Here is a 13,946-nt window from a genome sequence, read left to right as displayed (position 1 = left end):
TATTTTGTTAAAGATCTTAGCTTTATAGCTTATGGTCTCATTAATCTTGTAAAGGTTCAAGCTTTCTAGCTTTGTAATCTTATAACTTGTGTGAAAAGGATCCAAGCTCTCTAGCTTAGGGTTCCATCACTTTATTTGATTTAGATTATGTTCATACTTTTTTGATTGAAGTCAAGTTTGTAGCTTTCATTGTAAATGGAACTTGTAATTGTGTTAAGACTAAGGATATGATGTAACCTTGGTTCATCATCCATCTAAGACTCTTAAATGAGTTTTGTTCTTACTTGGTCTTAACATATTGTGTGTTTATGGTAGAATCTTGGTCAAGGTGATGCTAACCCATCAATGAGTTGTACACTTGAAGCTACAAGCATCAAGGATGAGAACCGTGATGAGCATCAAGCACCAAGAACCCCACCGAAGCACTTGTTTACTGTTTTTCAGGATCTGATCAGATTACTGGACTTCTGTAAAATTGATTTTCAGTTAGTTCGTTTCGAGTAGATGACTTTTCATTTAGGCCTCGTCTTAATCCGATATACGGTTTAGGATTTATAGCCCTCTGAAAGTCACTACGCCGTTGTAACGTTGTGCTGAAATTTCTGACCTACTCGCACTTAAACCGTCGCCACGGTCAAACGAAGATGAGTTAGGTTCTGAAAATTGGTCAGAGGTTAGGGGACTCATATACAGAGCCATAACCACTTACTACGCGTCTTTTCATTTTGTATAGAGGTCGTAGCAGCTGACGAAGTCAGCCTATTGTTTCGATCTCTATTCTTGTCAAACTTACTTAGCTTTTATGATGATGAATGCTGATGATGATGACACTTAAACTTAATTTATTCACTTTTAACCTTTTGGGACAACATACTGATCTAGTGACCTTTGATTTAGGTTGACGACCTTTCGGACCGACTTACTACCTGTATACGTTTCATATCGACTTTTACTGCTTATTCACTGTGAGTTATAGCTTCCCTTTTTACTTATACTATTTTTTGGACTGAGAATACATGCGCTTTTTATGTTTTACTTACTTGACACGAGTACTTAAACTTTACATATGTGTGGGTTATATAACGGCATAAACATTCCCCTTAGCACGGTAACATTTAAACATTGGTTTTAACCAGTGAACGCGAATATTAGATATGGATCCATAGGGTTTGACATCCCCACTCGGGCTAGTCGCGCTTGCATTTAACGGGTGTTTGATACTTCGAGAACATACGCACTCGCCAAGTGTACTTTTAAGGGGTATTATTATTACGTTAAGTTAGTTACCGGGTGCCCACGGATAAGCATATACTTTTCATACTGTTTTGAATACGATAACTCGTGGTCTACATTACTTTACTGTTTACAAACTATAGCTCACCAACATTCGTGTTGACTTTTAAGTGTGTATTTCTCAGGTGCTTAGACGATGATTGCTTTCGCTGTTAGACTTGCTATCTTGGTGTTTTAGACTTGCTGTTGTGGACCTGCTGTGTTAGATTTCCACTGCATTACTTAGAGATGTCTCAATCATGGAAATTTTATCTTGCATTCGTAACTTATGTTATTTTCAAATAATGACTTTGTAACGACCTTTGTGTCATGTTATCTTTTGTAAACGCTATCTTTTTATGAATGCAAACTGGTTTTCAAACAACATGTAGTACTTGACCGTGTAAAAATCCTGTTGTTGACGAATCATACACGATGGTTTTGTACGGGGCGTCACACTAAGGTTCTTAGATATAAGGTTTCTATCGCTCTAGTATTAAACAACTTCGAGACAATAAAACGTTGTGACGAAACGTACCCTAACTAAGATCGGGATCCATGCAAGTCTCCATAGCTGAGATAACGATTGCTCTACCGCAAGTAAATCCAAAGTTTTTCCTTTTTGAGAACTTTTTCCTTAAGTGTCCAGGGTGTCTATATCTATAACAAATTTTCAGGTTATCAATTCTGCAATCAAGGCCCTTCTTGTACGGTATCTGGGCTATGTGGTTATTCTTTCCCTACCTCTAACAGACCATAATGCGTATACTCAAGTGGTTCCTACCAAAATCTTCTTTGAATCACTTCATATTCCTTATGTAGTAACATTGGGACTTCTGCATGATTTACTTCAATATAATCAAGTTGGCCTGGCGTCATTATATTGTACTAAATCGTACGTTCATTCCAATATTACTCCATATGGTCAATGTAACATGATCACTTCAAGTTCTACTCAATTTCATCTAACGGTGCTTTATCTATGCTATCTCAAAACAAAATCTACATAATTAATCTCACGGTTTCTCGGTGTGGGTGTGTAGGTTCCGTAGGTCATGCATCAATGCCTAAATGTCCCGAAATTTTCTTCAAAATGTTCAGGTTCAGGTAATGTCATTAGGTTCCTTTCTAGAAATTCAATATGGGTCTCGTGTCGAGTTGTAGGTGTAGCAAGTAGTAATACGATATGTCTTGAGGCGACTCCCAAGTCCTTGGGTATGGCTGAGCATCAGTAGGAGACACTCTGACCTTGTGGAAGGAGATGCCTTCCTGACTTCTCCAATGCCTAAGAGTGTTAGGGACCTAAGTCCAGAAGTGTCGTTAGATCGTCGAGTAGTGGTGAAGAATGAAAGAGATAAGTGACGGTCATGAAAGCGTACGGGATACGGGTCAACTTACAGAAACTGAACAACGTTGTACGTGGCTAATTAGGGTGAGCTTGGGGGTGCGGTTACTCCGATAAGTCCTCACATATCTCCTTCTCCGAGGATCAACTTTAGCGGGCGTGTAACCCGAGGGGTACTCTTCCTAGATTGTATGAAGTAATGTTTCGATCTCTGAAACGGTGGAACGGTAGCAACAGGTGGATTACATTACTAGTTCTTAGGGTTAGACGAGTGGGAAAAGGGTTCAAAAAAACATCTGAACTAGGAAAGATGAATTTTCCAAGTTGGTACAGGGAATAGCAGACATGTAGCAAGAACGTAATCAGACATGATAACTACAGCAGCCTAGATCGTCTACAGCAGTACATAGCATGGCAATAATAACAGTACCAAACAGAAGTATCATGCAAAAAGCAGATAGTAGCATGCAGTAGCGAGAATAAGCAATAGCATACAGCAAGATCATATAACAGTAAAAGTAAGAAGTAGCATGCAGCAGTTCTGCAGAAACAAGTAAACGAGGAAGTTGTAGATTAGTCCTATTAGTGAATCCTACTCGACTCGGTCAAGACGCACTAATGCAACCTAATTCCCTATAACCAATGCTCTGATACCAAATGTGACGCCCCGTAAAAAACCATCATGTACGAATCGTCAACAACAGGTCCATTACACGGTTTAATACTACATGCTGTTTTAAAACAAGTTTTGCATTCATGAAAACATAACGTTTTACAAAAGATAACGTGACACAAAGGTCTATAAAGCTATTATTCAAAATAACATAAGTTGTGAATGCAAAATAAAAGTTCCATGATTGAGACATCTCTAAGTAATGCAGCGGAAGTTTAACACAGCGACTCTGTAACAGCAAGTATAACAGCGAAAGCAACAACGTCTAAGCACCTGAGAAATACACGCTTAAAAGGTCAACAAGAATGTTGGTGAGCTATAGTTTGTTTGTAATCAGTAATGTAATGTAGACCACGAGATTTCGTATTCAAAACAGTATGAAAAGTATATGCTTATTCGTGGGCACCCAGTAACTAACTTAACGTAATATTACCCCCTAAAAGTACACTTGGCGAGTGCGTTTGTTTATGAAGTATTAAACACCCGTTGAATGCTAGCGCGACTAGCCCGAGTGGGAATGTCAAACCCTATGGATCCATATCTAAGATTCGCGTTCACCAGTTCATAAACCAATGACTAAACGTTATCGAGCTAAAGGGAATCTTTGTGCCGTTATGTCACCCACACATATATAAAGTTTAAGTACTCGTGTCTAGTATGTAAAATAAAAAGCACATGTATTATCAGTCTCAAAAATAGTAAAGTAAAAGGGGAAGCTATGACTCACAGTGAATGTGCGGTAAAATCAATACGACAATGTAAGCAAGTAGTAAGTCGGTCCAAACAAGTAAGTTGGTCGATCCAAAAGGTCCTCAACCTAAGTCAAAGGTTACTAGGTCAGTAAATTGTCCCCAAAAGTTTAAAAGTAAATAAGTTAAGCCTTAAGTATCATCATCATCATTCGTATAAGATAAAGTAAGTTTTCAACAAGAATAGAGATCTAAACAAAGGCTGACTTCGGACACCTGCTACAACCTCTATACAAACCGAAAAGACGCGTGGTTAGTGGACAAGGCTCCGTATGTGAGTCCTTGTACCGCTGTCCAATTTTCAGATCCTAACTCGATGTCGTTTGACCGTGGCGACGGTTCAAGCGCGAGTAGGTCAGAATTTTCAGCACGTCGTTACAACGTCGTAGTGATTTTCGGAAGGCTATAAATCCTAAACCATATATCGGATTTAGGCGAGTCCTAAACGAAAAGTCATCTACTCGAAACGAACTATCTGAAAATCAATTTTCCAGAAGTCCTAGGTATCTGATCAGACCCCTAAAAACAGCAAACAAGTGCTTCGGTGGGTTTCTTGGTGCTTGATGCTCATCACGGTTCTCATCCTTGATGCGTGTAAGCTTCAAGTGTGCAACTCTTTGATGTTTTAGCATCACTTTGACCAAGTTTCAACCATAAACACACAACTAAGAGTAAAAGCTAACATTCTACAACTTTTGAACATCAAGGTTGCCTCTTTATTGCATAAACACAATAAAGCTTCAACCTTTGTCCTTTTTACACAAGTTTATGCATCTTCATCATATGAGATGATGAAGACTTGATTTCTATCACCATAAAAATCATAAAAAGGTTCCAAGCAAGTGAGATCTACAATAATAACTTAGATCCTTAAGTATTAAGAAACCCTAAGCTAGAAAGCTTGGATCTTTACAAGATTAATGAGACCATAAGCTAGAAAGCTAAGATCTAGTAAAAGTAATGAGACCATAAGCTAAAAAGCTAAGATCTTTAACAAAATAATGAAACCCTAAACTAGAAAGCTTGGATCTTTAATGTTCTTGAATATCCTTAAAGCAAAAGGCTAGATCTTCAAGTTACATGAAGATCATAAACACAAGTTTTGATCTTTTTAACAAAATAAAGGGATCATAAGCTAGAAAACTTAGATCCAACAAAGCAATGAAGATTCAAAGCTAGAGAGCTTGAACCTTTCATGTTCTTGAAGGATTCAAATCAAAGTCTGAATCTTCAAGATATAACATGATCAAGAAGCTAAAAAGCTTGATCTTATTAAGATGATGATGATGTCGATTCTATGAAGAAGAAAAGAAGAAGAAGAAAATTTAAAACTTACAATTTTTAGAGTGAGAAAGACTAGAGAGAAAATTAGAGAGTAAGTGTGTGTAAAATGAGAATGAGATCAAGTGTGAAATGGGTGAATGAGGCTTGGTATTTATAGTGGTGGAGGTGATGCTTGTGTCTCCAAAAGCCAGGGGGGACAAGGGGACAACTTTTTGTTTTTTGGTTAGTGGTGGTCTAAAGGTGGTGCTTATTGTTAGGATCCCATGGAACATTTGTAGTAATGGTTAACAAAAATTCTAGTATGTTGGCTCTTATAAATGGGTTTTTGTCCTACATCTTAATGGGTCATTAATCTATAAATATTGGCTAATTAAATGGTCCATTAGCTAGAGTAGGTTGGGCTAAAGTCCAACAAGGCAAAAAGTCCAACAAAACTAACTAGTGTGCATTAGTAAATTACTAAGCGTAATTAAGCATCCAATAACCCATGTAATTGTTATTAGAAAATAACAATTAGTATTACGAAGTCATAATATTCCAATTATGACCAAAGTTAAACGTCTACCAAGTACATAGCTCGTTTCAAACGTCAAGTGACACCAACGGTCGTAAAAGCATTCGGGGATCAAGTTAAGTGATTAAAAACTTAATAGCACGTTGTAAGATGTTTAACCAAAGTAATTATCATGAAATAAGATCCCAGAGCATAAACTCGCTCAGTACGCACAAATACGCAGTTTCGCAGAAAGTAACAAGCACAAAAGTAAGTCGAAAAATCGGTTCGTTACATTACCCACCTGTTAATGAGAATTTCATCCCAAAATTTTGAGGAGTGACCTACAACGGCACCGAATTTGAAAAAGAAGGAGCGTATCAAAGTTCCGAGAGACTCGTGGGCTCAGAAGTGAACTATTTACCTTGAAAGGTACTTGGGCGTATAAAAGTAAGAATAGGTATATGCCATTAATTAAGTCTCTTGTCCTAAGAGATCAACACGAAAACTTTGCGACTACCATTCGAAGATCGCGGTCATGATCCAAGTGTTTCTGGAAAGCCTGATTACTGACTAAATCTTGTGTGCGCGAGACTTGAACTTCGATCGCGAAACCCTAGATCAACAACATTCGTCGCTTCATGTTTTCTTGTTTTATACGACTTCGCACTCCAACACTATTTACAAATCATCACTTTAACTATAGTAATGCATGGGACAAAATATTCCATCCTTCCATATATTTTTTATTTCTTTTAGTGTAAATAGTCTTCATATTTCACGTGATCACGCCTAACTATACCAAGAAAAATCTTGAAACATAAAAGGGTTTAGGCTGTTAAATGGTCATATACCTTTTTTTTAAATTTAGGCTATATACCAAAAAAATACTAACGTAGAAAACATACTTTCAAAAAGTGTATAAATGTAAACAAAACGTAACCTGTAACCGGCTAAACGTGTTACCTTTTATTTACATCGATACACTTTTTGAAAGTATGTGACCTACATTAGTATTTTTTTGGGTATATAGCTTACGTTGGAACAAGAAAAAAACTTTTTTTGAAGCTCAATCTACAAAATCGATCAATGATGATTCTCTTAGCTAATTGACTTCAGATTAGTGAATCATAACATCAAACGAAGTTTCGCACATCATCAGAACTGATAATCAGCAACAAATTCATGAAGTTTGATCTCGAGTACATCCTTCACTTTAAACCGTGCCCGATTTGAGTACCGGATCAATCTGAGAGGTTATAGTGAAATGTAAAAATAGAGATGTGATCGAAATCTCTTCGTGAAACTATCTGTAAATTTACAGATCTTAAATCGAACAAATGAATCCGAATTTCGAAGTCAAAGTTTTGAAAAAAAGTCAAACGAACAACCTTATTTAACAGGTCAACAAGTTAACTTGGTTTACATTAACACATTTTTTAAAGTTTATGGCTTACACCAGGACAAAGGAAAAAGTGTATGACCATTTGGTAGCCTAAACCCAACATAAAATATGTAACTTGAGAAATCTCTTTCAATTTATGCTACTTGAGAAATGTCTTCAATTTATGTTACTTGAGAGAAAATATAAATCAAAGTTCATTGGCATTCTAGTAAGGTTCAAAAAGACTTTTTAAAAAAAAAAATGTTTATATTATTCGTTAGAACCACATGACCTTTTTTTTAATAGATTATATTATTCGTTACGATTTAAGAGTCTTTTTCTTCCACTTTATTCTAGATACTTAAATTTTGAGACTGACCTGGTTAATATTTAGTTGAATACCTACCCATTCCTCATAATAATATAGTAATTTTGTGATATATAACTAAGTATAGGATTTATTATGTTATAAAGTAAATGAACTTATATCTTGTTTTAATCCATATCTTTGATTGAAGGTCTCATATTTGTATTTTATATTTGGCCCCTTCATCTCTTTGAAGTGAGGGTTCTTTTTTTAGAATTTTCTTGGGATTTAAAAAAACAATAGTACGTATTGTATCAATTTTTACATAAAATTATCAGAAAAGAAAAGACAAAGAAAAGAGGCCCGTTTAACTATTTAAGGCTCATAGACCCAATCACGGAAGTTGGGTTGGTTCATTTATAAGGAAATGGGCTTTTAAGTTAAGGATGCGTTAGTTTATTTAGCACTGGACTTTTTAATTAGTTGCTTTACGGTAAGATCATTACTTTTTTCCCTTTTCATTTTTATTATTATATGGTATTTTAATTTTAATTAGGAGGGTAGCATTTTATTGAGAAAAAGTAATTAAAAAAAATTGAATTATTTTTACAAACATTAAAATCACATGAAAATAAGAACATTTAAAAAAGACACGTTGTGATAAATGTTATTATTTTGACCAGAAAAACGCTCGAAGAAATAACATTAATCAATAAATGTTCTTGACAACATTCATCGTGATGCATGTTATTCTTCGAGCAGTTTTTTAGATTTTAGAAATTAGGTTAGGGTTTAGATTGAGTTTTTAACACGAACGGTTTAGAGTTTAGTGTTTTGGGTTCATGGATTAAACCCAAAACACTAAACCCTAAACTCTAAATCGGCCTAAGTTTTGAAAAAAAAACTTCACATAAGATGAAAAAAAATGCTCGAAGAATAACATGTTTCACGATCAATATTATAAGGAACATTTATCAATGAATGTTATTTTTTCTAGCGTTTTCTAGTCAAAATAATAACATTTATCACAAAGTGTCCTTTTTAAATATTCATATTTTCACTTAATCTTAATTTTTGTAAAAAAAATTCAAAAAATGAAAATAATAATAAAATTTATTTCTCCTTTCCCCTCAAAAAAGTGTTTTTATTTGCCCCCTATATATATATATATATATATATATATATATATATATATATATATATATATATATATATATATATATATATATATATATATAGTAAAACCTCTATAATTTAATACTCGATAAATTAATAACCTCGATAAAATTAATAATTTGTCCCGTCCCAACTTGGGATCAGTACAAAATTGGACCTTAATCGATAAAATAATAAGATAATAACTTTTTTGAAATCCCAATATAAATATGTTGGTCCCAACAAAATTATAAATTAATAGTTGCTTAAATATTCTAAAATTCTAGTAAAAATAAATCTATAGTCACTTGTTATTTCGTGAACTTCAAATATATATTAAGTTCAATCTTTAAATCTCCTCATAATTAGCTGATAGGAACTCCGATGATCTCTTAAGGGTGTTTGATACCTTGACTAACTTTCAAATCGAAAGTTTTGTCAACCTAGTGTAGCAAATATTGTTGAATGCATCCTTGGTGATCTCTTTTATATTGCATAATTGTTTTCGTTATTGATTGACCATCATTGATTTTTTTTAACAGTTTATAGATTAGAAGTCATAGTTGATGTGATTTTAAGATTTATCATTACAATTTTTATAGTGTTCAATCTAGATCAATGTATATTGAACTTGACAAATTCATTAATGTGTGAAAGTACATACATGAGAATTTTTATGTTATATTCAAATAAAAAAAGGGTAAACGACCCTCTGACGGTCCCACACCGACCGGTCTCACGGTCAACATGTGAGAGGAAAATCGCGTAACCCATGCTTAAAGGGACATGGGGCAGGGATTGAACCCATGACCACCGCGGTATGATGCATGTCCCCCAACCACTAGGTTACCATCGCGGGGACGTTATATTCAAATAGGTAAAGTGAACGCACATGGTAATTTTGAATGTCGATGCATTAATTTGATAGTTGCTCACAAATATAAGTTAATTTTTAAATTAATAATTTATCAAATATAAGTTAATTTTTAAATTAATAATTTATTAATTTATCGATATAATAATATCTCGCTAAATTAATAAAATATTCTGGTCCCAACATTATTAATTTATAGAGGTTTTAATACATATATATATATATATATATATATATATATATATATATATATATATATATATATATATATATATATACATATATATATATACATATATATATATATATATACATATATATATATATATATATATATATATATATTGTCGACATTCTTTTTTTTTCTTTTTCTTTAAATTTATAATTTTCTTCCCTCACACTTGTGTATTAATTGTAATTTATCAGGGACATAAATATAACTTCATGGCATAAAAGGTAAATTCACTATTTAATATAAACCTACCAAATTTTTTTAATGAATTTATGTTTCTGTTTGCCACGAGTTAGGTTCCACCGCCATCACAATTCAACTCGAAAAATTTTATGAACTAAACGTAATAAATTGTATTCGACATGGAGCTTCGATGCACTACGAACAAAGCATTTCTTTAACAATAAATATGGAAAGTAATTTGAATTTACAGTTTAGGTCCTTACAATATTTATGAACACGCAAATATGACTATTATAATATTAGTTATACATGACTCTCCCTTGATTACCATTAATTTTGCTGAAATGATTGACAGCTTTTCTAAATTTAAACTTGCATGTTACACTTTTATTCAAAAAATAATTGTATAACCAAAGAGCCAATGGCTTGGCGGTATCGAAATCACCCTTACAACCTTGAGGTTGAGGGTTCTAGTCATACTTTGGATATTTCGTGGTGTATATATTCGTGTTAGTATTAGGTGGGTGTGTGAGTTTGTCTTTTGTAAAAAAATAAAAATTGTATATAATGATTCTAAAATAATATAACTTAGACTTTACTAACGTGTTTACGTTCCATGACAAATTTTCAACACCACGAGCTCTTAAACTCAAAACAATAATTGTTAAAAAAATCAATTAATTTTGCAAGATTATTTAACCCACTGTGCAACGCACGATTTTTAAAATTTTTCAATACTATAGGCTCTTAAATAATTTTTATATTATTCTTATGTTTTTAGTATCGCTGTTTAGATACCAATATGAAGTACAAATTATATTTTCTACACAGATTTTTACACACCTACGAGCTCAAAAAACCTAGTGTGTGTGTGTGTGTGTGTGTGTGTGTGTGTGTGTGTGTATATATATATATATATATATATATATATATATATATATATATATATATATATATATATATGGGTGGGTTTAAACGAGAACCACAAAAAGAGTGAGAACTGCAAGAACTTTTTAATTTCATAATTTTTATACATTTGAATGCAATAAATTACATGCAAATATTAATTAATACTCATATCATTAACAAACATATGTTTATTATCACAAATTACACGCGTTTTAAAGTAACGGTTATTAAAGTGTAGAACACATATTTATGTGCGTTAAAGACAAGCTTTTAGTTTTGTAGTTAGTAGGATATTATATAACACTATACCCAAAATAACTCAACGATAACAGTAAATCATGAACTCGGTAATATTCAAAATGATACTCGTATTAACTATATATTTAAGAAAACGTAATAAACTAGCTTATGCATGAGAGTAACTACGGTAGTGCTGGTAAAACTAAAATGTCTTGTTCACATCGACTGCAAACATATATATTTGGAATTTCTTCATTATTTGGAATCTTCAAACACCTTGTATGCTGCCAAACTTCACAAATATCACAAGCCACCATTCGTTCTCCATCGTCACCTTTCGTTCCACAACCACAATCCACAATCATGTTTTGTCTTAATCCGCTTTCGAATATACTTTCATGGTTCATTCCCATATCAACTAGTTTTCCTTGAAACACAAGTTTACTACCGGATTTAGAAACCCTAAACACTTGATCCGATCCTTTCGGATTTAAGTTTATTATAGACCCAAACATGAAGCTCTTAAATCCCCAATAAATTTCTCTAAAGTTCTTCTCTACTTGTTCAATGAGCTCATTAAATGTTGCATTTTTTCTTAACATGATTTTCTCATATGGTAATGTGATTAACTTGTGCTCACTTTCGTCAGGGCCACCGATATCTATGTTATCTTGTATCGCGATGGTACAATAAAGTTTTGATTTTTCTCCATCTTCGGATTCAACTTTCGAAAGTATCTCATTCCCTTTGTAGTCTTTAACAAAGTACTTAGAATCAAGTACGATTCTCGATGCTAGTGAAATGGTAGAGGTTATCGTGCTATCCATATCTTTCTTTTGTCCTCTAACAATGTAACTATATATGTAAAACATATCATTCATGAGTTGAGCCCTAGAGATTTTGCACCTAGCCTTAAACTTTGAGTCACTTGTAACAAACTCTTCTTGATTGGTTAAAGTATTTGAAATGTCTTCTAAGCAATACTCTAAAACTTTGGTAACCGGGTTCAAGCATCGACGAACCAAATACTTACCCACAACATGGTCCCCTAAAGATTTAAGCACAAAATCCAACAAACCCGTGTCACCAACATAAGTGCGTGCAGTATCACGAACTTCTTGCCTTGATACCCATCTAAATTTAGCTTTCTTTAACGATTCAACAATAACTCGTGCAGCCATCTCAATACGTTTAGGGGACCATCTACAAGAATTTTCGACCAAGATTCCAGGGTTGTATGTACGAAGAGCACTCTCTTTAGGAAGCCGAGATTTGAGGTCTAGCATGAACTTGAGTAGATCACCAAGGGTCACTAAAGAACGGCTCGAAAGTGTTTGGTATTTAGAGAATAAGATTGGGATCTCCATATCTAAAGGACCAATGTGATGAGCAAGGATGCATAATGGAACATTTTGAAGGGCTTCAAGAGCTTTTTGATACATTTGTTGAGTGACACCAAAACTTCCTCTCCCAAATTGGTATCCCCAATGACCAAACCACGATTGCCCGTACGCTGCCCCATGAAGGAGCCTAAGATCCATGCTTCTTTGTTTAGCCAAATCAATCAAGCTAACTTTCCTATTGCAATGATATTAGATAATTAGCTTCAAGTTAGCTAAGAACCAAAGTAGTAAGTAGATAAGTAATAAAGTCAAGAACTTTGCAAAGTATCTTGTTATTTAGTGATATTTTACAATTTATAATGTGTTTTAGATCAATTTTCTAAAAGTACATACTTTTCTTGACATCAAATTATGTAAGCAACTCTTCATTTATAAACATGAGTCACACTCAAACTTTTTGAATTGTGATGGACTTCAGGTTCATGTATACAACTTTTGGTGACAATGAGTTTATAAAGTTGGTAATGTACATACATGCTAATATGATGTCTATAGTCTTATAGTTTAATTACCTGGCTTGCAAGCAGAAGCATAGGCGGCTCCAAAAATCCAAGATAAGGTGACCAGCCAAGTCAGAACCCGTCTCCAACCCGTTGACACATAGCAAATGCCCAAATCCATTAGAGTGAAATACACCATGCATTGTATGCCCATTTAATTCCAAAAAATTTAACTTACCCATTACTGTACTGCTGTGGTTGTTTCCGAAATAACTTAGAAAAGCTGACATTGTATCCTTTGATGGCACCAAAAAATGATACTTCTTATTGCATATCAAATGTTCTCCCCACCCTGTGCTTTCAAAGTTCCAAAATATAAGATTAATGGTGTTTGTGGCCGGCACATATAAAACACAATACATTCATTAAAAGATCTTAGAATACAAGTAATAAATTTATTACTTTTGTAAAATGAAACCATCTGAAGATAACCTAGTGGTTGGGCCCTGATATCCTCAAAAAAAGTTAGAGAAAGGATCAGAAACAGTCACGGGATAACCCGGACAGACCACGTAAAGCTGAGTAACAAATTACTCCCCTTCATGAACAGGGAATACCTTATCCGTTTAACCGTAAAATGAAACTATGGTTGATTAAAGATATTGAATTTACCAATATATATACAATGCTTGCAATGACGATTAGGTGATGCCTCTACCGACTCTTCAACAACAAATAACAAGACATGAGAAGGAGGGTGGCGATGGACTTCAAGTTGGAACGACCAAACCGTCATTCCATTCATGAACACCATTTCTACATTTCCATATTCAAGTAGAGCTTTCACATTTTCTCTAAAGGTGACACAACTTTCGATTGGGTACCCTTGTTCACCAAATGCCTTAAATTTAAAAACACTGTCCACTCTCTTCCTTTTCTTGCACCCACTCGGGTCCAAAGACAACATCTTTTTAGCAAGAGATCAAAGAAACTTGCAAAGTGG

The 13,946-nt window shown here is 33.9% G+C and overlaps 1 protein-coding gene across 1 annotated transcript; it reads right to left on the bottom strand.

Moving 5' to 3' along the window:
• Positions 1-11,282: 11,282 nt before the first annotated feature.
• LOC139871707 (PHD finger protein MALE STERILITY 1) lies at positions 11,283-13,910 on the bottom strand. Its single transcript, XM_071859437.1, has 3 exons — positions 13,616-13,910; positions 13,016-13,295; positions 11,283-12,678 (listed from the first exon to the last, which is right to left on the bottom strand). The coding sequence occupies exons 1-3, from the start codon at positions 13,908-13,910 to the stop codon at positions 11,283-11,285; spliced, it is 1,971 nt and encodes a 656-aa protein (XP_071715538.1).
• Between the last annotated feature and the right edge of the window lie 36 nt (positions 13,911-13,946).

The sequence above is a fragment of the Rutidosis leptorrhynchoides genome, chromosome 10 (assembly GCF_046630445.1).
Source record: "Rutidosis leptorrhynchoides isolate AG116_Rl617_1_P2 chromosome 10, CSIRO_AGI_Rlap_v1, whole genome shotgun sequence".
NCBI lineage: Eukaryota > Viridiplantae > Streptophyta > Magnoliopsida > Asterales > Asteraceae > Rutidosis > Rutidosis leptorrhynchoides.
The sequence above is the reverse complement of the archived record's forward strand: the minus strand, read 5'-3'. Positions and strand labels throughout refer to the sequence as shown.